This window comes from Rhinolophus hipposideros (genome assembly GCF_964194185.1).
Source record: "Rhinolophus hipposideros genome assembly, chromosome: 26".
NCBI lineage: Eukaryota > Metazoa > Chordata > Mammalia > Chiroptera > Rhinolophidae > Rhinolophus > Rhinolophus hipposideros.
The window spans coordinates 17,255,961-17,282,327 of NC_138072.1; the positions used below are offsets into that span (position 1 = coordinate 17,255,961).

At 37.9% G+C, this 26,367-nt stretch overlaps 1 protein-coding gene across 10 annotated transcripts in view; it reads left to right on the plus strand.

Annotated features, from left to right (window-relative positions):
* The window catches only part of AKT3 (AKT serine/threonine kinase 3), a 254,412-nt gene that overhangs the window by 221,322 nt on the left and 6,723 nt on the right, over window positions 1–26,367 (plus strand). For all 10 annotated transcript variants that reach the window (XM_081039287.1, XM_081039285.1, XM_081039288.1 and 7 more), the window contains 3 exons: window positions 4,149–4,363; window positions 10,355–10,442; window positions 20,879–20,981. In XM_081039287.1, coding sequence (XP_080895413.1) covers window positions 4,149–4,363; window positions 10,355–10,442; window positions 20,879–20,981 — 406 coding nt within the window. The remainder of the gene's footprint in view (window positions 1–4,148; window positions 4,364–10,354; window positions 10,443–20,878; window positions 20,982–26,367) is intronic.

The window sequence follows — 26,367 nt, forward strand, 5'->3', positions numbered from 1 at the left end:
TACTTTCACAACATAGGTGTGCAGAGAGTTTGTTTGGATGTTTAATTTCCCCCCCATCTGTTCTGTCAGGATTATTGATCGAGCAGTAAGCCATTCTAGGGCACACGTAGCCTCCTTGCAATTGCTCGCTTTGGTGCATTGTGTAGCCTTGGCGAACAAGCCGAGAGAGGTGTGTCTTCACCCTTCCAGTAAATCCTGATTGGTAAAAGAATATTGGAATATGGGTTTTGAAAGTGCCCACTAGCCAAATACATATTTACACTGGTAATTTTAATTCGTGATAGCATTTTAAAATGCATGGTTTATTATTTAATATCATTCTTTTAAATTAGTAACCAATCATGCTATCCATGGTGATTTTTTAAACTCACATGGTTGTCTTATAAATGAAAGTGTCTATATCAAACATTACCAAGTATTAATCAAATATTATGAGAATATTTAATAGTAGTTGGTACCTGCTGTGACCTCCTTGAGTCTTAGGTTTTATTATATCAGAAAGTGAAGCAATGTCTGGCTACTGGTGAAGAAATTGAAACCATGCCTTGTTCCCTAGAGTCTGTGCACTGTTTGGGTATTGCTTTGATGTGACTTCCCATGTTTCCCTGAAAATAAGACCTAACCGGAACACAAGCCCTAGCATGATTTTTCAGGATGACATCCCTTGAACATAAGCCCTAATGCGTCTTTTGGAGCAAAAATTAGTATAAGACTCTGTCTTATTTTCAGGAAAACATGATATCATCATTTTTTAACATTTACATCTTCTGTTGTGCTTTATCTGTATTTGGGCATTTGTAGTAAATGTAGTTATAAAGTAAAACTACATTTATGGTGACAGAACAATAGGAATAGAAGAAAAATCCAAATGTCTATATCCATATTTAAACCTTGAGTTTTGTTTATATCAGTAACATTGATTTTTATGGCAAAGAGATACTTTCTTTAGATTAATTAAGTTTCTTAGTGGATTATTTCTCTGGGAGCAGGTTTCGTACATTCATATCAAAATTGTATGATAAATTGCATTGTAATGGAGTTGAAATGTACGCTACCCTGTTGTACCTGCACGTTATCATTTACCATATCCTCTGCATCAGCCCTCAGGATAACCATGAAGTAAATTAGCCTTTTTGCTAGGGAAAAAAAAAAAATCATCAGAGGTAGCCAGAAGGAATTACAACTCTTAGGTTAAAGAATGTAAATTTTATGTTACTGCAATTTTGGAAAAAGAAGTGCTTTCAGTAAGGGAGAAAATTATCTTCCAAAAATAATATAAAAAAGGCTGTGGATTTTCATTTCACTCTGGAATTTCTAGAGTATTTCGAAGTATTGCGTTTTGAAATAATTTATATTTAAGGAGAGAAAGAAAGGATTTTATATGAATAATGGTAACATGTTTTATATTATTATCCACATGTAGAATATTATAACCACTTTTATTTTCATTTCCTGTGTATTTCATCTTCCAGCTGTTTGGAGGTAGGAGTTGAAGAGAAGTCTTTCTTTTTAATTGACAGCAAAGACTCTTAGATAAGAAGGGTGGCTGAATTGTTAGGGTATTTTTCAACATTGCTTTAAGTTTACATGTCAAAAAAATACTAACTTGCGTCAGAGCTGTTCAGTACAAAGTGATACAGTATACAGATCTCATTGTGCATTATATCTGTAAATTAAAGCACATTATGTTCAGAAGCAAAGCCACTTAGTTTCAGAATCAGTGTTCATTTTACAAAGCTAAATAAAATGCACTTTAGTTTATCAAACAGATTTTTTTACAATGCAGTTTTATGTTTCGGATGCTTATTTCTCTTCAAAAATAAAACCTTTTTTTTTTTTTTTTTTTTTTTATGTACTCACTTTCCCTCTGGCTGCAAACCAGGTATTTAAACAAAAATAAAGGATTGCCAGTTTTGCCAGCTGGGGATGAGAACCCGGCTGGTGAAATGTGGGTTCGGGAGGCAGTTAATCCAGCTTTTATGCTTTTTATGGTTTTATGGGGGGAAAAAAGAGGTTGAAAACCATATTTGGCTCTTTTTTCTGTGTGCCACTGTTTTGTCGGTGTTGTAGGAATGCAGTGAAAGATTACTTAGATTAAAAATTTTTTAGGTAGTAGGTAAAAGCCTGGATCTCTAAGATAAAGGCCCCAAAACAGTACATTTTACTAATTGGACATGAGATAGATTCTTAAATAATCAAAACTGACTGGTATTTAAAAATTATATATGCAGCATTTCCTTTAACTTAAGTACACAAGTAGAATTTCTCTGCTTCTTTAGGTTATTTCTTGTTTTCTGTATGTTCTTACATGACTTATTTCAAACAAATAGATATTTGAAATATTTTTGGCTAAACAAGAATTTGTTGTTTTTTTCCCAAAAATATTTTGCTTAGTTTGTGATTTACAAAATATTTTTGGAAAAACATGGGAACTGGACTCGTATTCTTATCTTGCCAGTGTAATTCCTAGTACTCTTTAGCCACAAAACAAAAAAATGAAATGATTGAATTTAAAATGTTTTCATAGCATTTAAAAACACTACTAAATATATATTTAAGTTTAACATAGTTCCTTCTTGAAATTATATGCTCCATCTTTAAATACCTTCCTGCCAAAGTGCCTTAGCTATCAAAAATATCACGTACAAGTCTAAGAAATTGAATTATTGGTAAATTTTAAATAAAAGTCACATAAGAGTAATCTTCAACAGCATTTTTACTTATTTCAAACTAAGACAGTTTGGATCATGAGTACTACTACGTACTTTGTTCTGTATGAAATTCTCTTACGTAATCAGTTATAAGATTTTTTAGTTGATAAGTTTCATGTGTATGGTTTTCTTGATCTGTTTATCCCAAAGCTGAGGATCAGAAAAAGTAAGCATTAAGATGATTCAAATATAGTAGCTTAAAATAAAATATTGAAAGTTCCAAATAAATGCATTGGGTTCCATTGGATAAGGAACACGTCTAATAAAAAAGTAGAATCAAAGTTTTCCTGAGATATAACATAAGTTATCATGTTTTGATTTGAACAGGTTGCTCTAACCTGAACATAGCCTGATACTTTCATGTCATTTCTTACTAAATTTAATTTCCATGTAATGTAATTTGGAAAACAAATTTAAGGGCACATTACAGGTAATTGAATCCATGATTTTTGTTTTTTGCATTTAACAAAACTTGTTGTGAGGTTCTAAAGCTTTGGATACCAAAGTTTATTACACCCCAGACAATAAATCTTTATATTCACTTTGTTGACTAAATATTTCCTGAAAGAGTTTAAACATGGAGGGGGCTGCACAATTTTTCAGATTTTTTTGCTTGGTGGTCATGCCCTGTACTCTTTTCTGTGACATTGTGTGTGTTTACTCCTATCTTTCATTCTTTGATTTGTGTTATTTCTTCTTAATACAGGAATGTGTAAGGCACATTATAAGCCTTATCATCAGCATGTCTTAGTTCTAAATTGTAACTTAAAGTACCCATTAGTAAACCAGAATGAAAAAGGAAGTAGGCCTAAGAAAAATATGCAAATATACTAACGTTTTTCATTTGATCCTTAGTGCACTCATATACTCACTTATTTGGAATTGCTTGTGTGACTTAACCTCTTTCAGTGTATACTCTTTCAGTGTATAATGTATATAATACACACTGAACATTTCTGGAAAAATGGAAAATTTCACATACCGTGTTTCCCCGAAAATAAGACCTAGCCAGTCAATCTAAGTTCTAATGCATCTTTTGGAGCAAAAATTAATGTAAGACCCGGTCTTATTTTAGTATAAGACTGGGTCTTATATAATATAATAAATATAATATAATGTTATAATATAATGTATGTAATATATAATACCTGGTCTTATTTTGCTATAAGACCGGTCTAATATGATATAATTCCGGGTCTTACATTAATTAATTTTTGCTCCAAAAGACGCATTAGAGCTGATTGTCTGGCTAGGTCTTATTTTCGGGGAAACACGGTGTTTGGTATGATTTATATTTTTCTAGGATGCTTCATAGTTTAAATGTCAAGCTGTAAAAATAGCCTACCTAAGCTTTGAAAATTAGGATTAATTTTTTTGTAAATAATGCTTTAAAAGTTAATATATAATAATTAATCTTTTTACTGGTTTCACTTTTAGGTATTAGAAGATAATGACTATGGCCGAGCTGTGGATTGGTGGGGCCTAGGAGTTGTGATGTATGAAATGATGTGTGGGAGGTTACCTTTTTACAACCAGGATCATGAGAAACTTTTTGAACTAATTCTAATGGAAGACATTAAATTTCCACGAACACTCTCTTCAGATGCAAAATCATTGCTTTCAGGGCTCTTGATAAAGGATCCAAATAAACGGTAAGCCACAAATAACACTCAGTGAGTTACTGATGAATGTGGTTAGAAATTGTGATATGGAAATTAATTCAAATATATATATATAACTAATTCCAAGAAGCAATGTATTTGGTATAGACGTCTTCCCACTGAGATCCTGACTTATTTTTAGCTGCATAATATAGAACATTTAAAAAATTTCCTCAACTGTTTCTGACTTGGAAATTTTATGCAGATTTTACCAAATAAGGATCTTGAGAGTTGTATTATCCCTAGTATGAGTGAACTTTCTTAATTTCCCTGGTGCTTGCTTTTATGAGAATAAAAGGACCCCTTTTGGTCTTTTCAGTCTCTGGGCCTTTATATTTCTGCCGATTTACCTTATAAAAAAGGATAGGCCTGCTCGTACTCCCCTCCTACCCCTACTGTGTCAACATATTTAACTACCTTTTTTGCTTACCATTTGAAGATACTCTTTTCCACGTGTGGCTGAAAGGATTAATGGCAAAAAAGTAAATAAATAAATCTTGATACAATTTGTCTTTCTATTTCAATAACTACAGCTATGACCTGGAGAGTCCTACAGCCCTTTGCTTAATGAGCTCTAGGATTCTCATTTTCATATTTATATATTCATTTACACATGCATTTTATAAGTCATGTGAAATGACTATTAATTTTAACATCCCTTAATATCTGTGTTTGCGTATATATCTCCATCCTTCCATCTAGATATATATGTGCATGACAGTATTTTTCTGAAAATCTCTTAGATCTTAAGCATCCTGAGGACAGACCATTTCATATATTGTTGAATATTTTTCGTAACACTTCACATAGTGTTTTTTGTTTTTTACAATATTCTGTTTATGGTTGATGATCAGTATGCATTTGTTGATAGACTGAATGAATGAGTGAAGGAATAAATGAATCCTAAAATGTGGGCTTTGTCTACCTTTGAGATGGTTTCCATTGCATGCTTCTAGCTTTTAAATTAATGAGGAATGTGATTTTACCTTCAGCAGAAATAAGCAAACATAATATGAGGTAACATTTTTTTTTGCTTTGTGAAGAACCATTCAAAAAGGTACTTCATAATTCTAGTAACTGCGATTTTACATTTGTAATGTGATTGTTTTTATTCAGGACATTTTCATATCTATTGTCTTCATTGCCTTTTCAGTTCCCCATAGAGAAATAGGATAGCTGTTATTCTCATTTCCATTGGATTGGGGAGAAAACAGAGGCCCAGAGAGGCTTAAATAATTTATCTTAGGTCTCACAGAAAATTCATATAAAACAAAAGTAGAAATCAAGTTTCTTGGTACCTACTTGATATATTTTTATATATCTTTATTACAATGCATTAATTTCTCAGTTGGTTCAGGTTTAGAAATGTATTCCATTTAATGTGATGATTTTACATTTAGTGTAACTGGTAGTACTTGGTGATAGGTAATTTTTAAAAACAGCTGAGATTTCCATTTTATCTACTTGATTTTGGGATCTAATATTTGGCTATGGTTTCAAGGGCAGGGAATTTTTATCCCATCCTTTCCTGGTTTCTCCAGGTAACTGTCCTTTGTGGCCCCTCTATAAGTGGCTTGTAGAATAAAATTGTACTTGGGTTTTCATGTCTATGTCTTATTAATTTTTTTGTTTTGGTCATCCCTTCTCCCCCCCCCCCATTGGATAGCACCCCATTGGATAGCACCTAGTAGGTACTTAATAATTGTTCAGTAAATGTAAGATAAGTTTAGAATGTTGGTGGCCAGCCATGTACTCAAAGGTTTGTGCACCCAGAGGCTCCTATTGTCTAAACAGAAGAGGTATTTTCAATTATCTGCTATTTCCTTTGATAGTAGATGCGTCAAGTCCCTCCACTGCTGCTTTAAAACATTGGGAATGCAAGGATGAAGAGAATACTCTCTGCTCTAGATGTTCATAGAATAACATGGGGCCCCAAACATGTATTCACAGACGCTCAGGTTAAACTACATACAAATTGCTGTTGAAATTATTAGCTCTGTCTGGGGGAGTGGAAGACTTGAGCTGGCTCATGAAGGAATTGGAATTTGCATTGGCGTTTATACAGAGAAATTTACATGTAAAGAACAGCTAGAATTGCAAATGAACATGGCATTTGAGAAGTTCAGTGACTAGAGTGTAGAATATGAGTTGGGTAACATTGGGAGATGAAGCCGATATGTTGGATTATAAGGACCTTATGTTTCTTAGAAAATATTTCATCTTTATTCAGAAGGGGATGAGATGCCACTAAATTATTAAAAGTAAGGGGTGGATAATCAGATGTGTGCTTTGAAAAGGTAATTCTGGCTGCTTTGTCCTGGATGGATTAGAACAATGAAAGGCCAGAGGCAGGTAGGCAGAACAGGTAAGAATGCGAATGCAATGAGCGATGGGGTCCTTCCTGAAGCAGTGGAAACAGAGCGATAAGTCGAACTTTGTGAATGATTAAGTGGAAATGGTGAGGATGTGGAAGGAGTCGGGGATGCCTCAAGTTGCCAGCTTGGATGACTCGTTTGGAGAATGGAGTAGTGTTAACAGACAGGAAGTGGAGGCAAAGGAAGCGGCTTGATGGGGTGCGTGGAAGTTGATGTTAGCTCTGGCTATACCAAGTCTGAGGTGTCTATAGAAAACCTAGATGGAGAGGTCAAGCAAACTGCTGAAAATAGTACCAGTGAGTAATTAGGAGAAACACAGTACCTGCATATCTGGGTTAGGGATCCACAGCCACCTGGGAGGTAGCTGGAGCCAAGTGAGTGGCAGAGAGAGCAGCGTATGGAGAAGAGGGCCCAGGACAGAATCCTGGGGAACCTAAAAAGTCTTTGCAAACACTCTCAAAGATAGCATTAGCATATACCGCCTTATTCCTAGTCAGCCATTTAAAACACTGCCTGCGTTTTTCTGATCCTCTTTCCTGCGTTTTTCTGATCCTCTTTACTGTTGTCAGTTCTATCAAATGGTCAACTGTCATTTTGCTTTTATTTCATATTCTCCATTACTTTATGATCATTCTGTTAGTATTACCTTTATCCTCTGCAGAGTTTAGAGGAGAAGCACGACCTCATGATGCATTCAATAAATTAGGAAAATAGGAATTCCATGATGTTTCTAATAATGAAGAATCCATAGTAGCTGGGGATTCCGAGTGGCATTCTGATACTGGAGTTTGGCATTCTTAGACATATATCTCAGTGCAGATCCTACTTTGATATTATTCTGAAGTCTTCAGTGGTGTATTAGGGAGCCATTGACATTGAAATGTTTGACAGCTTCACACTTTGAGGAAACGTGTGTTAAAGAGTCTCTCCCAGCTTGTACAATGGCAGTCTAAGATTGTCTTCTTAGACTTTGCATGGTATCCATGGCTGACTTCAGTTGTATATGTATTTGATAAATACAGATCAAGTCCCAGCGATGTCTAACGCTGACCTATTGCCAGAGTACTGAGGGGTGACACGAATATGAAGAAGTGAAGCTGGATTAAACCTTTTCTTTTACAAAACGATTGTGGTTCTCCATCGCATCTCTTACCTACCTCATCCTCCATCTCATATATAATTCAAAATGAAAACATCGAAATACACAGGAACATAAGTATAAGAAAACACAACGAGCTTCTGAATTTTCTCATGCAGACTACTTTGATGCATACTTTGAAATGTTAAATTCTTCTCGGAAACGTGTTTTGGTGCTTGCTTTTCTGGCTCCTTAAGCACAAGCTTAAAATGCTTTTTGGGTAATCCAGTACTGATTCCCGCTCTCAAAAGAATTCCCATCTACGGGGGTGGGAAGTGGTGGGAGAGACACACGCAGCTTGAAATAAAATGAACAAGAGTGAGGCCAGGAAGTGGAGTGCTGAGTGTTAACCTAAATACACATGGCCATTCTGAAAGTTCCAAATGCGAACATGGCTGAAAGTTCCAAATGTGATCCAATCTAGAAGTTCTATATCTGGGGTGTGGTTTATGCTATATGGATCTGGGGCTAGGGGACCTAGATTGTAGGAACCGCTGAGCATCACTAAAGATGTTCAGATATCAGTTAATTCTATTATTTTCCAGTCTGACAATGTGTCAGACGATCTTGGATTCTTCCGTCATGTATTTCTTATACCTAATAACAACCAGAATTCATTAGAATAGTATAATGGTTAATTTCCTGCGACCTATTTGTTTTCCTTCCTACTCAGTGATGTGTGGAAGTTGGCACGTACCAACTCATAAGAGCCAGTTGTTACATTTCAAGAATTTTGTGAGCTGATTAATACAGTCATTATTAAAAATTAAATTATGTAAGTTTATAAATTAAAATATTAAAATCAAAAGTAAAAAAACCCTCAAAACTCATCACTCCTTAATAATTTTATTATATTTTGAGGTTACTCATATCTGCTGTATCTGTATAGAAATACTGTATAATGGTTTGCTTCTGGACATCTCTTCCCATTTCTCTGTTGAGTGACATCAGGTTAATAACTTGAAATTGTGCATGGTGGGAGTATTTACATCACCAGAACTGGGAAACCCTGTAAGTCAGGGCTTGATTTATTGTTTTGTGAATTGTTTAGTCTTAAGAAAGTGATAGATAAAATGTTAATAATACAGATTAAATCTTAAAGGTTTTTATCTATATCCATTACGCTATGAATGGCATCAAAAATGAGGAAATATTCTTCTCCTGTTCCCAAACTATTAATCATTCAGCAAAGAAGTCACTCGTGTAACTGACAAACAAGTGAAGTTCTGACATATGTCTCTGTTGTATGACTCTCATCTTAGTCTTTACCATAAACAAAAATATCAGCCAATATTCATGTCAGAACTACTCATAAATCAGTTGGCTTTGGAGTTCAGCATAAAGTAACAAAAGTTTTGTGTGAGCACCAATTGGTTAATTTATAATAAAGGACATTGTGTGTTTTTATTATTCTTTGTAAATTGTGTAATTCACACCCTTTATATTAGTACAATTCATTATAAATACATATATTCTGTGCATATTATATGTGTGTAATTTCCCCCAGAGACCAGGTTGTTAAGAATTTACCAGGGCCCATCATTCCTAACCATGAACGAGACCGAATAAGGCTTGCTGTATCAAATTGTGATTTAAATAGGTTTCCTTTACTTTGTTTTCTTCATTCTTTTCCTGTTCTTTCTTTTCTCTCTCTCACATTGCCCTCTTTCTGCCCTCTCTGTTTTTTCTGTTTCTCTCATTCTTCCTTTGTCATGACTAGTATGTACTATATGACCTGAGGAAGCAGAAAACACCTGCATTTCATATTGTGTCAGGTAGCAGTTAGATAAGAGTACTGCCAAAGATGGAGATGGGGGCGGGGGGTATTTTTAAATTATGAATTTATATTGAAACTTGCTTAGCAAATTCCATTGTAATGATTTCCTAGATTAACAATATCATTTCTGTGGGAACTCATTTGAGATATGAAAATAGTCCATGAGTTTCTATTAGAAAAGTTCTGCAAATTGTTCGTCTAACCAATTTAGCCAATTCAGAATTTATGTTAACAAGGGCGCATTTTTGACTTGAGTCATTCTGCAATAAATTTGGTTTATAGAATTGACAATGATAATAGCTACCATTTGTTGGGCTACATGCTTAACTATGTTATTTCTAACCCTTGCCATAATCCACTAGGCAAGTATTATTATTCCCATTCTATAGATGGGAAAACTGAGATTAAGCAATTTTTCATTGTTACACATCTTGTAAGTTCCAGAGCTGGTTGCCTATTTCAGGTTCGTCTCCAAAGTCTATGCTCTTTTCAGATACCATACTGTTCTGAGGCTCGTTCTTATTAATAATATATTAGAGAAATTAGATGTTACAGAAAAAGCTGTTAATTTTTAATGGGTATTTATCAAAAACTATGTGTCACACAGAAAATCACATTTCACAAAAACTTTTTGTATGCATTGGGCTTATCTAAACGTTTTACACATTTAATTTTTCTTTTTATCCTTATAGTCTTGGTGGAGGACCAGATGATGCAAAAGAAATTATGAGACACAGTTTCTTCTCTGGAGTAAACTGGCAAGATGTATACGATAAAAAGGTAGGTTATCTTCATGGCATCATGGTGTTTGTATACTTTGGCTAAAAAAATTTTTCAAGTGACTGAAATTTAATGATACAATGTAATTTTTTGTTTTTACTCTATTGTTTAATTGAATATTGAACTTCTCAGCACAAAGTTTTATTGATAATTTTGACTCCCAAAATGCATCTTGCAATTGTATTAAATATGGTAAAACAGTTGATTTTTCTTTGTTATTTTTGCTTTGCATTGTTTCCTTACTTCAAAAAAATAACTAGCCAAAAAAATCATAATTTTAAAATTTGTCCTTATGCCTTTAAATTTTAAAATGAACTCTTCAGGTATATTTATACAAACCTTTATTTTAAAAGGAATTTAAAAGCAGTTTAGTTTTAAGATTTAACAAAGTAATAAATTTATTTGTCTTCTTTTGGACTTTTCCGTTATTTGAAACAGAACTTTAATACCTGCAAAATGGATGCTACAAATTATGTAACTGTATTCTTATTGTGCTGTGATTATTACTTGTTTTTAATACTGAAGTTTCTGCTTCAATTCGGGAGCAGGGTATTATTGTGTCGGTTCTATCTTTTAAATTTTTGTTTATTTTATTTTTACTACTTCAGATATTGTAAGTATAGACACTGATTTTGATTTTTTGATTTTCAAATGCTCATATAAAACTTTTATTGTGAAATTTTTATGTAAGCCAAGATTTGCTAAGAATTTTTATCCGGTGATTTTGTGTAGTTTGTCCTTCCATTTCAGTTTATTCCAGCTTTTCATATTTTCTCTGAAAGATGTATCAGTCATCATTTATGTAGTGTCTGTTTTGTGCCGAATACTCTCTATTAGTCCCTAAAGCAAAGGTAGAATGATATCATATGAGTTGTAAGGAAGTAAGACAAGTACTAATTTCCAGTATTATGCTATGTTATGATAAGAGGGAGTGTGGTGATTTTCTAAGCATTTCTTGTAACGAGGTGTTTAAAATAGTTGCCCCATATTAACTGCTTTTATTCCAACTTCAATTAAACTTTCATCTCTTGACTTTTGTACCTTGTATAAAGCACTGGGGTGTGTTGGATCCTTGTCAACCCTTACGAGAAGCATGACCATCCTTAAATGCCCTCAGTATTTATTCACTTCCTCAGGGCAGTTCTACATTCACTTTATAACGCTGATGATGTTCCTTATGAGTTGTACAGTCTGTAGCCCTAATGAACTATGTACTGTTGTTATCATGTTAGTCCACTACAGAAGAACCTGAAAGAGATCCAGGTCTTGTCATGTCTCCCAGAAATAACACATGGTCAGAGGTTTTCCTTGGTGCGCAAGCCACAACTAAACATCCCTGTTGAAGAAAGACTCGATCCCAAAAAAAAAAAAAAAAAAAAAGTAGAAAACGAAAGAAAAATTCTTTTAAGAGATAATTGTGAAGCCCTAGTGTGACACTGCTAACTTACAGAAGAGGCAAAACATGGACGTTCTTCAGTCCTGTTAGGAGACGATACGCTGCAAAGATTTCCGCATGAGTTTGGCTCTCCTGTTAAATGGTAGTTTGGGGTCACCTGGAGAAAGGTCTGAGACCCCAGCTAGCCCACCAGTGAGAAGCCAGGCTTACCTGTCTCTGCTCCACTAGACTAGACACGCCCAGAGTGGAGGTGACATGAGACACCCAGGCAGCGGCCTTGTGGTGAATGGAATCACAGGAGTCCCCAAGTAGGACAGGGAGGGAGAAGGAACTGCCAAAATATAGCTTTAGATGATGTGTGTGGTGAAATGAGTTTAAATTATTAGAACTGATAAAAAATAGATGGTACTTAATTTGAGCAAAGGTTAAGTATCTTGCACAGAGAAGCACACCACAAAAATTATAGTTTCCATGAGCAATGGAATTAATCATAGACTGACACCGGTTTCCTCGGGTCTCCTGGGTGTCAGAGAGGCACCATGTTTCCAGCCATCCTCACGTACGTGGACAGTAGCGTGAGAGCAGCAGCCTGACATTTTAAGTCTCTATGTAAAATGCTGTGGAAATGGGATTTGGATCTATTTAGGGTTGTATTGTATCACTAATAAACAAGGAAATAATTATGGGAATGTTCAGTAAAAATTCTAGTGCTTTGGACAGTACAAATTATAAAATAATTTATAAAATCAGGCATTTTTATAGGACCCTTATATCCTTAAAATGTGCAACTTATTCATAAGAGGTTAATTCATCCCTAAGATCAGGCATTTTGAATTACAGTTTTAGTATGCTTTGGGAGATATTTTATTCTCATGTGATTATTGGCCATTTTTCTATACATTGTGGCAAATCTAGAGATGAAAACCCAAGCAGAGATGCTGGTATCTTTAGAGAAAATCTAGATCTCTCCCTAGGCAAAGTAAAACATGAATTCATCTTAATTATGACTGGCTGATGTGGCTGGCTGAAGAGGATAGCACTGAAACGTGGAAGGCCTTGTCCTGGGCTTGCTTCTTCCTTCCCAGGGTGGAAATGGACAAATCATTTTACTCACATGAAAAATTAGGATCTCTGAATGCCTTTGACATTGTCTGGCAGGAAGTCCTCAATATGAATTTATCGAGATAAATTTCTATATGGGTTTTACACTCAGTTTGTCAGCTTCTGCAAAACAAGTCTGCTGGGGTTTTGTGTGAGATTATGTTGAATCTGTAAATAAATTTGGGGAGAATTGACATTTGAACAGTACTGTCTTAGATCCATGAACACAGTGTATCTCTTCAGGGACTTAGGTCTTTCATTTCTCTCAGTAATGCTTCATAATTTTCAGTGAATCTGACTCATTTTTTAAAGATTTATCCTTAAGTATTTCACGTCTTCTGATGTAGATGGTATTTTAAAATTTCATTTTCACATTGTTCGCTGCCAGTCTCTACAGTTTATTTTTGTAGATTGACCTTGTATCCTGCACGCTTGCAAAACTCACTTATTAGCCTTCATACCTTTTTTCTGTAGCTTACTTAGGAGTCTTTTCATGGATAATCATATCGCCTGTAAATAAAAAGTTTTCATTCATTTTCGATCTGTATGTATTTTTCTTTCTTTGGCCTTATTATACGGGCTAGGTCTTCCACGACAGGGTTTAATAGAAGTGATGAGAGGGGGTGTCCTGGCTTTGTTCCTGATCTTAGGGAGAAAGTGTCTTTTACTATTATATGATTTTAATGATCACAGCTAGCACCAAGCTCTTGGATTCTAAATATCATTCTCCAATAAGAGGAATCAAGACTGCTTGGAGATGTGTTTGATTCCAGAGCTGAAATGAAGAAAATAAAAGATGAGCCCAAGGAATTTCTTAGAAAAGTAAAAACCCAAGAAAGATAGATAGAAAAGGGCATGTTAACAGGCCACAGGAGCCAACCTTAAGGAATTCTCAGTGGTGAAAGCTGGAATAATTTCAGTAACTAAATAAATAAGATACCATCTTTATAATGTTTGTAGTGTATGTAATGATGACCTTTCTTTTATTTCTGATACTGGTCATTTATGTCTTCTCCCTTTTTTCCTTGATTAATCTGACTAGAGGTTTGTCAATGTTATTGAAATGTTTTAAAGAACCAACTTTTGGTTTCATGGATTGTTTTGTATTGTTTTTCTGTGTTCAAATTTATTCTGCTCCATATTATTTCTTTATTCTGCTTCTTTTGAGTTTAATTTGCTCTTTTTTTCTATTTTCTTTAGGAGGAAGCTAAAATTATTGCTTTGAGACTTTTCTCTTTTTCCAATATAAGCACTAGTGCTGTAAGTTTCCGTCTAAGGACTATTAGCCATGCTTTGCAAATTTTGATATGCTGTGTTTTTATTTCAGAATATTTTTAATTCTCCTTGTGATTTCTTCTTAACTCAGGGATTATTTTGAAGTGTGTTGTTGAATTTCCAAATACATGGATTTTTCAGACATCTTTCTTTTATTGACCCCTAAGTTAATGGTCTTGTAATTGGAAAACATAGTTTATATGCTATTAACCCTTTAAAATGTATTCAGATTTGTTTTGTGGTCCAGAAAATGGCTTTCCCTTATGTTTGAAATAGTTCTTTTTTACTTTTTGACTCAAATGAAAGGTGAAAGAAATGGAAACACCAAGCACTGGCTACACAGAAAATTGAAGAATAGAAAGAAGGAGGAATAGCTAAATGGAACACAGCCTATAGATTTCCTTCAGAAAGAAAGAGAAAACTTGCTTTTAGAGAGTAATGTAGGTACTGGGTAGTTAATTTTGGTCACTTGGTTAATATTCATTTCAATGGAATGGCAACTGTTTAAAAGATAATGCTTTTATTACTCAAGTGCAAGGAACAGACGGGGCTAAATGAAATAATGGCTCTTCTGAAAGGGTCTAAGCCAATTTTTCGTACATTACTAATTTAATTTTAAGTCTTTCAATTCATTCATTAAACTCCTGTGTTTCTACTTGAAGATTGATCTTCATGTTTGTCCCAGATTCTAAATTAGAACTTTTAGTATTTGTATAAAACTGCATGTTTACCACTTAAAATGCTCTTCATTCTTTTTTCAAATTAATTATTTTTTAAACTGTGATATAATTCACTCTATAAAGTATACACTTCAGGAGGTTTTAGTATATTCAGAGAGTTGTGCGGCCATCACCACTGCCTAATTCCAGAATATTTTCATCTCTTCATTCCTTCTTGAAGATGCAGGTTTCTTTCTGGTATCATTTCCTTTTAGCCTAAAGAATTTCCATCATCATAACTTGTAGTGCAAGTCAGCAGGAAAGGAATTTGTTTTCTTTTATCTGATGTCTTTATTTTGCCTTCATTCTTGAAGGATAGTGTCACTGAATATAAAATCGTGAGTTGATAATTTAGTCAGTGCTTATTCAATTATTTGTTCCCTTATAAATTATGTGTTGTATTGCACTTGCTGCTTTGAAGATATTTTTGTTTGTGTGGTGGCTTTAGTCAATTTGACTGGGCTGAGCTACATTTCCCAGAATTCCCTTTGGTGTGTGCGATTCTTGTAGGCAAATCTGAGGCTAGAGTTGAAGCAACAGCCATTTTGTAGCTCCTCATGTTGTTGCTTATCTGTTAGTTCTCTTCATTGGCCTGAGGCAGTGGTCAGGCCTGCATTGGCTCCATCTCCCCCTGGATTCTCTTTTAGCTTTTCCCACTAGTATGCCAGGGAGTACGTTCAGCTCCATGACAAAGGCGCGTAGCTGTATAGGATATCCACATCGAAGTCCGAGACAATGAGAAATGGCATGGGTTTCAGCCTGTCCACGCAGGCTCCAGCTCAGGCTTTTTGAGGTTCCACTTTGTTCTCCTGCTTTACATACATCTTCTCTTCTCCTCTTCCTGTCCTATGGACACCAGGCTCTGGCATTAAACGTGAAGACAGAAGCCTTACAGAGACTGCATAACCAGCTCTCACAATTGAGTAAAGTCAGGTCTCCATAATCCATTCTCACAGGCACACACACACCACACAAACATGCACGCATACATTCATGCACACATAAACTACTGCTACTACTTCTGTGCACCTGCTAACAAAAGTTAAAATACATAAAACAAAAACTAATACAACTGCAAGGAAAAATAGACAAATCCCAAGAAGTAGAGAGAAAATCATTAAGTTTGTAGATTTTAGCAATACTATCAACCAACTTAATCTAATTGATACTTAGGGGGCACCACCCAGTAATTGAAGAACACTCATTCTTTTCAAGGTCATCCAGAACTTATGGTACATATGTTATACCATATTTAGAGTAAAACAATCCTATAAAAGTAAAAGGATTCAAGTAAGTTACAGTATGTGCTCTTTGAATGAAAGGGAATGAATATAGAAATCAAAACAGAAAGCTACATGGAAAATCCCCAAGTATTTGGAAATTAAATAAAAGTTTAAATAATTCATGTGATAAAAAAGAAACCAAAAGGGGAATTAGAAAGTATTTTGAACTGACTAAAAAGGAAAACAAAACATGTTTAGCTGTGGGATACAACTGATGCAATACTTCAAGTGAAATTTCTCGTTCCAAATGACTGTATTTGAAAAGAAGAAAGGTCTAAGATCAGTGACCTTATCTTTCATCGTAAGAAGCTAGAAAAAGAAGAATAAATTAAATCCAATGGCCAGTGTGATGAGGCAAGAAAAAAAATGCATGCAGATTAGAAAGAAAGAAGTAAATCTTAGTCTTTATTCATGGACAACGTGATTATCTATGTAAAAAATCAGATGGAATGTACAAAACAGCTACTAAAGTTTAACCCATAAATAGATTGATATAAATATGTAAAAGAATGCAGGGTACAGCAACAACTGTAATTTTTTATACAGCAGCAACAGACAATCTAAAATGAAAATTAACAAAAAATATTATTTACAATACCAACACAAATATGTTTACTTAGGAATACTTTTTACTTTGGAATATGAAGTACTTAGGAATATTTTTGGCAAAAGATGTGAAAGACTTTTATACTGAAAATTAAAATATATTGTTGAGAGAAATTAAAACGACCTAAAGCAGTGGAGAGATATGTACCACGTTCATGAGTTAGAAGACTCAATATTTTAACGATATCTATTCTCTCGAAATTGGTAAATTTAACACAATCCTAAACAAGATCCTAGAAGGCAATTTTGTAGAAATTGTTAGGTTGATTCAAAAATTCATATGGGATGCAAAGGGCCAAGGATAGCCAAAACAACTTTGACAAAAAACAAGGTTATGGGACCTGTACTACTCAACTTCAAGACTTATTATTAAGTCACAGTAATCAAGACATTTTGTTATGGACAAATCACGTCCTAATTGCCCATAAAGATGGGTGAAGAGATCAGTGAAACATAATAAAGAATCTGGAAATAGACCCACACATACTGGGGGTTCCAAAAAAATGTATACACGTGACTTGTATTCATCTTTTCTTATAAATATATACTATTACAATTTTAATAGTTTTTTCCTTTCTTAAAATGTGTATACTTTTGGGGGGGTAACGTCTGTATATGGTTAATTGAAAATAGTTCAAATTCAACAAATGGTGCTAAAATAACTGGACATCCTTTTTTTAAAAAAAAAAAACACGAATTTGCAGCATATAAAACATGAATGCAAAATGGATCATAGTCCTAACTGTAAACTTTCTAGAAGAAAGCACAGGAGAAAATCTTTGTGGTACTAGGTAGTACAAAGATTTCTTAGATAAGGGCAAAAGCATGATCCATAAAGAAAAATTAATAAATCGCACTATCAAAATTAAGAATGTCTGTTCTTCAAAAGACATGCTAAGGAAAAAGCCACCAACTGGAAAAATACTTGAAAATCCAAAATCTGATAAAAGACAAGCATGCAGAGTATGTAAAGAACTTTGGACTTAACAACAAGGGCAGATATTTGAACAGATACTTCACCAAAGAAATAGACTCATGGAAAAGATAATTATTCATTAGGGAACTACCACCACAGTGAAATAACACATATTAGGATGTACGGTTTTGAAGACTGACCAAACCAATGTTGGCAGAAATGTGGAAACAGCTGTATAGCTCTCAGGCACTGTTACCAGTGACCTAAAATGGTGCAGCTACTTTGGGAAACAGTTTGGCAGTTTCTTAAACAATTAAACGTACCTCTCACGTTTGACCCAGCCATTCTGCTCCTTGGTATTTGTCCAAAATAAATTGAATCTTATGTCTCTACAAAGACTTGGACCTATAGATTTCAAGCAGCTTTATCTGTAGGAGTCCCAAACTGGAAGCAACCCAGATATCCACTGACAGGTGAATGGATATACAAGTTGTGAAACATCTGGAGGATGGCATATAGCCCAGCAATAAAATGGGTAAGCTATGGATACATAGTGACATTGATGAAGGTCAAAATGATCATGCTAAGTGAAAGAAAACATACAGAGATTACATACTATACGGTTCCGTTTTACATAAAAGTCTAGAAAATACAAATCAGTTGTGGCGGAGAACATGTCAGCCCTTGCTAGCCGGAGGATAGGAAAGAGGACGGGTTTACTTAGGGTCATGAGAAAGCGTTTGCAGGTGATGGTTATGTTTACCATCTTGATTGTGGTGATAGTTTAATGGGTAAATACATATGTCAAATGTCAAATTGTATACTCTTAATATGTACTGTTTATCGTATGTCATCATACCTCAGTAAAACTTCTTTAAAAGCCCTTGCCCTCATTGAACTTTTATTGAGGATGAGGTGTAATGGTAATTACATTAAACAAATGTATTTTGTGGGGGAGGGCATATGAGTATGTAAGTGTATATTTGTGTCAGATGTTGAAAAGGCTTTTGAAGAAAAATGAAGCAGTGTGGGGATAGAAAGTGATGGGGCGGGCAACTGTTTGAGAGGGGAGGTGAGCTCAGTCTTCTGTAACATCCAGAGACATTTGAACAGACTCAGTTCCCCTGTGATCGTTGGAACACTGTTTTTAGATCTGTTTCAGTTTTTTAGTTACAAGTGACCATTCTCTCTCTCTCATCTAAAAGGATAGCAGCCTTCCCCTAACCTGAAGCTTTGCAGATTTAAGTTTTTGCCATCAGACGGAAGCCGAGGGGGAGGATGGGGAGAGTGAGCAACACCTACCCTACCTACGCAATAGGAGTCCATTTCTGCTGAAAGAATTTCTTGTGGTTGATTTTTGATTGGAAGGATGAAGGCCTATTTCTTTGAGCATGTGTAGGGTGGTGACTTAGTAGACAGTTACAATCAGAATCCCAACCTCCCATTTCCTGCCAGATAAAGGCTGTTATCCCTCAGTTTCTAAAAGGAAAACCCCCAATTCTCCAGTCTCCCTCACCTTTGGTGTTGCTGTGGGCAGAAGCATGGTGCTGGTGAAAAGACTGCCACGTGTCTGAATGGGAGAGGGAAGGTTCCCATCAGTGGAGTGAATGGCTTGCTTGTGTCCAATGGACCTATCAGAGCCACTGGAGAGAAACTTGTTCTGGCGCTATCGTGGGCGTCTAGTCCCCACAAGGAAAGGAGCGTGTTCCACAAGGTTGAAAATGCGAGGGAGGAGCCACGCTGTTGTAGTAGCCAGTACCAGCTGACATGGAACCTGAATTTGATTTGATCCCCAAAGAGTGCTTGCTAATAATAGAGACTTTAGAATAGCTGTGTATTGGAACAAAGAAAAAGAATGATAGAAAAGAGATTAAAAATGCCATATAACATGTGCCGTAAGCTGAAATGTGGTCCTTGATTTTGAAAAAGTGTTTTTAATTCTAATCATGCCCTGGTTTTTTGTTGTTTGCTTTTTTAAAAAAACGTGGTCTGTCTAGAGAATAATTTAAAGCTTTTTGCCTTATTATTTAACATAAATTTGGTGACAGTAGGAGTGGGAAATGCATTGATCTAAAGCCAATTGTGTATTTCTGTTTCTGTAAATTTTTGATAAAACATACTAATTCCTGTCATTCTATTTTTCTGTTTTCTGTCCACGTGGGAATTTTATTGTAAAAGCAGCATGTCGTGTTCTGAATGGTAGTGATCGGAACATGTGCTCTGACTCCAGGCCCTGGGACTGGCCTTCCTTTCTTTACAAGAACCTGTAGGCTCTGCCTATGAGGAACGCTGCCAAGCAGGATCCCCATCCTGGCTCCAGCTCCATCCCCCATCCTGGCTCCAGCTCCCCCTCCATGCTGGCTCCAGCTCCATCCCCCATTCTGGTTCCAGCTTCCCCTTATCCTGGCTCCAGCCCTCCCTCCAGCCAGAGGAAGTTCTCATTGCTCAGGCTTCTGTAACCTGTAGCAACCCCAGACTCCCCACCCTCCACCTGCTGCGGGTGTGAGGCAAATGAGTCCTGTCAACCTCAGAGTAGTTACTTTTCATCTCTTTTGGGTCACAGTTCCCTTTGAGGATCTGATAAAAATTAATAAAACATTTGCACATATCTTGAGGGGCTGCGTAGAACCCCTGTTCCAGAGCAGGGGCAGGCATTAATGCCCATCTCAAGTCAGCAGAGTTATGGTTCTTTGCCAGGTACCAGGGCAGTGCTCTCTGTGGCCTGGGGAGTGTTTCTGATAATAAGCCATTGGGCCAGGCACCAAGAAGGGAGGTGACGGGGTCCTTTCACTGCCCTGGGAAGAGCCTACGTTTGCTGCCACACTCCATATCCACGTGGTTTTGTTGTGTGTTTGTTGTTGGGCAAAAGATTAGGACAGACTTCTCAGTATCCTCTCCCCCCTATTCTTTGGTTCTCCTTTGTTCTGTTTCACATAATCCCTCAAATTTATACAGAACGACCAGCGACCTGCTCTCCTGCGCTGAGACTGCCTTTGAGGAAGCCAGGACGTCCTCTGCCTCACAGTGACTCAGCAGCCTGGTCTCTCCCACTTCTCGTGTAGTTATTTGCTCTCGAATTTTATCCTAGAAATCAAGCTAAGTGGAAACCTGCTGACAGTGCTTTTGCTTTCTCCTTACAGCTTGTACCTCCTTTTAAGCCTCAAGTAACATCTGAGACAGATACCAGATATTTTGATGAGGAATTCACAGCTCAGACTATTACAATAACACCACCTGAAAAATGTAAGTAAATCTAGAAGGCAAATGATAACACTCCAATAGAACCGAAGAAAACAGTCACTTTTTTAATTAGATATTTTCAAGATCAAATTCCACAGTGACTTACTCCATTCCATTTAAGAATGGAGTTCCCAGTGTGGAAATATAAAGACCAATAGTTGAGAGAAAAGTTTCTTCAGGTGGGAAAAATTGCGTATGGAAAAATTGTAAACTGAGAATTATAGACTGAATTATAGAGTAATTAGCCCTCACTGTTCTCTAATAGATTCTTTTGATATCAGCCGAAAGGATTCTGAAATAGAGAGCCCACCTATGTCTCCCATTCACATATCTCCTTCAGAATTTTGCTAATTCTGGTCTTCCACTTAATAGTTTTAAAATTCACTTGAAACTGAATCACTCTTTTTTACCTACCTTTGTCTTGAGCAATAATATCTGTGAAGACTTAATTTAGTTTGCCAGCCATTTTTGATGCATGTAAATTAAACTACATATCTATTAAAACTGTATGTTCATGTACCAGTTCAAATCATTGCACATACACTGGTATATGCCCCACAACTTTGATAAGTGTCCTAAGTAAGTGGGATTTAAGGGAAGAACAAGTTATTAAATATAATTTATAAACATTCTCATATGCTGACATAGGTCTGTATCCGTCATCATTAGTTTAGGAATGAGAATAAAATTGAGTTGCAGGGACATATTTGGGTAGCTAAGAGATTTCTTCAAGTCACACATCTTTTGGCTCACACGGTAATATCATGTTGGTTTTCCCTTTTCCTTTGTATCATTTCCTATGTTGCTTTTCCTCTCTTTCCTTTCTAAAAAGCAGAGGAGCTGATCGTGCTAAAACACTGAGTATCCCCGAGAGGGCACCCTGAAGCGAGTGCTGTTCCAACTATGGACATAGTCAAGAGGTTACAGCATTGAAGGGCAATCTAGGAGTCATTTGTCACTTAGGCCCAGAGGTTTTAACCTGGGGCCCATGGCCTGACAGCAAGGGACTGTGAACACCCTGACTTGAAAAATATAATCACATGTGCATAAGTGCACTTTGCTTTCTTTGGACTTGCAAGAAGTTAATAACCCCTTAACTTTCATTTTATAAGGGAAGAAATTGAAACCAAAGAAAAATCGAGCTTCCCCAAGTCCCACAGTTAGTGTCAGCCGTAGCCAGAAGCAGGACTCACCAGCCTGGCCGAAGCCCAGGTTAAGTTGTGAAACGTCTGTTGCCGAATGCTGCTCATGGTATGTCAAGAGTGCTGAGGCAGTGGGCTTCCTTTCTGTCTTGTGTGCCACTGCTAGAATCTTCGAACCTCTGAAGCATTGAAGACAGGTTAGAAAGTCTGTGGAGTTGTGGGCGAATAGCTGAGCATTGTCTGAGTAGAAACAGTGGGCACTGGTCTTGGCATAGTGTCCCCCTGGCCTCAGCAAGGACTGTGGTGACAGAATTGTCTGAAATCCTGGGCAAACCAGTGAGCTGTGAATGAGCCTGAGTATATTCCAACATAGAGCGTTTGCTAGGCCTCATCGTCTAGCTATAACCTTCATTGTAGTAGTCAGACCACTTCATTGCTCTGCTTAAAACCTTCCAACTGCTGCCCATTGCTCTCCACATCCAAACTGTGCACACTGGTTGTCACAGCCCTGCCTGATCTGGGTCCTGTCCCCCTCTGTGACCTCATCCTGTTCCGTGTCCCCCACTGTCCCTGGGTTCCAGCCACACCTGAACACACCATGCCTCACCGTGCCTTGGGACTTGGCTCTTTACTTGCTCTCTGCCGGGAGTGCTCTCTTCCCACACATTTGCGGGAGCTGATCCTGCTTGTTCTCCAGAGTCAGCTTACATGTCATTTGATCAGAGAGCTTCCTGTAACCTTACAACCTAAAGAACCAAATGCAGCCCATCGAACACCGTCCCCCCCACCCCTTAATTCTCTACACTGACCTTTACTGGATGATGACTTTGGTTTTTTGCTTACTGTCTGTTTCTCCAACTAGAATCCAGTCGCTCTGAGAAAGACTGGGTGTCTTACTCACTGCTCGCCCCAGCTCTTAGCTAGGTGCCTGGCCCAGGATAGGTATTCAACAAATATGTATTAAATGAACAAAGAAATGATGCTGAGGGCCTGGTGGTTTCAGGGCCTGAAGGAGGCCCAGTTCCTTCCAGATTGCGCAGTCCCCCATCAGCGTGCAGAATTTTGTGTGTTTGGCCTCCCCAGGTGATATCCACACTGGGCATTGGAAGGTAAGCTCCTAACATGTCTCTGTCTCGCCTTCAGCCTCTTTGAGACAGTTTCCTTTGTTGAATGGAGCTTTTGGCATGGGTAGACTCCTTTTCGGACAACTGAATGTTGTTTTTGAAGTTATAAATGTAGGTGGGCTCTGTAGAGGCAAAACCATGGGTCCATCCATACGTTCCTTCAGAAAGCTGAAAGTAAAATCCCAGTACGGACGAGGGTGGTAGGGTTGCAAAGCTCGGGACTCAGACCCTGCTTCGTATCCTGGCTCTGCCACTCACTGGCTCTGGAATATGGCAGGTGAAGCCACCTCTTTAGGAAAGACACTTAGAGTCCTACAGGTTTGGATAACCCTAGTTTTAGGTTGTATTTGAGCCCCAGATTAACCCGTCTGTGGTGTTCTTCGGTCATCCACTAAGTGAGGAGCTATGACTGGCTCAATCCAGGAACGCTGAGCAGAGAGAGTGGGCGTGAATGGAGGGCCATCGGGAAGGGACTGACTGAACACGAAGCTGGGAAGTGGAAGACTACAATGACCACAGCGAAACAGTTTTAACATCTATCTGAGTAGGAATACGTCAAATTAAAAGCTTTTCAACATATACCTCGTTAGCCATCAGTTCCTATTTTTATGATTGACTTGAATTTCAAGGGCCTGTCAAGAAACAGAATCTCTTGGAGATTCAGCTTACCTGCCTCACTACACTCTCACGTGGTGGTCGTCATGATGAGAACATGAATAAGTATTTTGAGAACTTCTCAAATGAGACTGAAATATCAGGAGTTTTAAGTCACCCGGCATCGTTTCTCGAATATAATCCAAACCTAGTGACTCAGCTCCTTGATCAACGATAGAATGGAACTGAATGTTATCATTGAAGGTTTTTCCTGGCCTGTCACATTTTGTCACTAGCAGCTAAACTCTGTTCTTGAAAGAATATATATCGTGTCAGACATGGGTAGTGCTGGGTAAGCCCAGTGACTCAGTGTGTTTAAAAGCTAATACAGCTGAGACAAAGATGGAGAACAAGCCATACGCTGTGGTGACTCCAAGGTGGTGTCGGAATCCACCTAGTTGTAGGTCTGGTCGGTCTGGTTTGTGGGTGTGGCCCTGAGGGGCCCCAGACTGTGAGTCCAGCAGCGTCACCTGTGCCTGACAGGGCGCACCAATCTGTGGTCGGGAGGGCACTGGACGTGCCATCCTGTCTCCCGATGCAGGGTCCAGAGAGGAAAAGCAGATGGAATCGCTCAGCAGAGCAGGTGGAGGCCAGGCGGGCCCCACGGCCTGTCCTGTGTGGCTCAGCTGGGGGCTCGCTCGGCCCGCTGGCACCAGGCTGCAGCCTGCGCTCCTGCCAGGGAGGGCCTCGGTGGTAGTGAATTCACCCCTGGGTTCTTCCAGGGCACAGGGCAGTGTTTGTAGTTTGATGGTCCCTGGGTATGTGTTTCCTAGATTCCCTTAAGAAGCAGCTCCAAGGAGAATCCGTGAAACCTGGAGATGTGGTTACATTTCACATGCTCTTCCTTCCTGCAGCTTTGAGCTGCGCCCCATGAGGAACCACCATGCTCCTGCTGCTGGCGCAGAGGCTTCGTTCACAAGGCCACGGTGGTACCATGCGTTAGCAGTGGTCTTCCCCCCACCACCTTGCTTTTCTAAAACAAAATGGAGTTATTTCTTAGAACAAATCAGCAGTTAGAAAGGCAGAGTATTCCTTTTCTACAAACAGCTGCAGTAACGTGCCAGATTGTCCTCACTGGTGTTAATTAATTGCACAGATTTTGGAATGTGTCGTCTTGCATTATATCCATTAATGATCCTTTGCCTTCCCTCTTACAGAGAAAGAGGATTTCTTTGAGATCTATCTAGTAGCTTTTCCTGCCATATAATTACATTTGTTAAATGTTCTAAGAAAATCAGGCAACTGACACTATTTGGATCCACATTCAGTCGCTGAGCATTCTCTTTTCTTTTTCCAGATGTGTGTTATTTGGGTTTGGGGGGCATAGTTCATGTTCATTATCATCATTGTCCCCTGTGAACCTCCTTTCTGAGCAGGAATGTATAGATGTATAGTCAGCTGGGTGTGACAGGCTCTGGCCGGGCTCTTAGCTGCCATGTCATTGTCATTGCCATCTAGTGCCACCCTCCACAGCCCCACCTGCCTGTGCAGCATGGAGGGCCCAGGGGAACCCCTCATTCCTGCTTCTCCAGACTCACAGTTCTCACAGTGACCAAGTGTGAAAATCAGAAGGGAGAGATATAACTGGCTTTAAAGAATATTGAGGTGGGGGCCCTCATATCTGTGAGATTTAGGTTTCTTTGTATTCAGAAATGTGATGAATTTGTTAGTGACGTGACTCTCTCTTAAGTCTCAGCTACCGTGTAATAAGTCCTCCTTCTCAGAAAGGACCTCCCGCACCTCCCCCTGTCCTGAGCCTGGCCCACCTGGCGTGAGGCCTGGTTGTGGCCCAGAAGCCAGACAGCTTCTGCCCATCTCTGGCTGTACAAGCACCAGGCGTCCTGCCCGTGCCGTCCAGGGCTGTCTGCACGTTCACTGTGCAGAAACACACTCAGCCAAACAAAGCTGTTAGTGGGGAAAACTGTTTTTTTGAAATATGATTGGCACATGTCAGAATATGAACACTAAAATTTCAGCTGCCTTTTCTCGAGAGAGTTTTTATTCTTTGTGACTGAACAACAGGTATGCCATCTGCAGCTCCTACCATCGTTAGTGGAGCTGAGAATACTGTGGAAAGTGTTTCACCTAAAAGATGCATGTGATTTGCCTGGTGCCTCACCAATATTTTCTAATCAGGAGGCAGAGATTTCCCTAAATAACACTCTTCTTGGGAAATGTGTAGTTTAAAGGAGAGAGGCCCTCGGAGGTTTCCAGGGAGCCGGAGCCAGAAATGCTCCCTGATGGGTTGAGTCACACCTAATGCAATGATATTTTCTAATATATTCGAGGCCACAAATTTTGATTAGCAACGTGATCCCATTTCTAGAATCTTCTGTATTAAGAACAGAATGTCAAAAAGAAGCACTGTGAGAAAAGAGCAGAAAAGTTCGCTATTATTCAGAGGACTGCAAAGCATCATCCTTTGTTGTGTGCCTGGGTCAGTGCCCCACGATACAGCGGGGTCTGGCC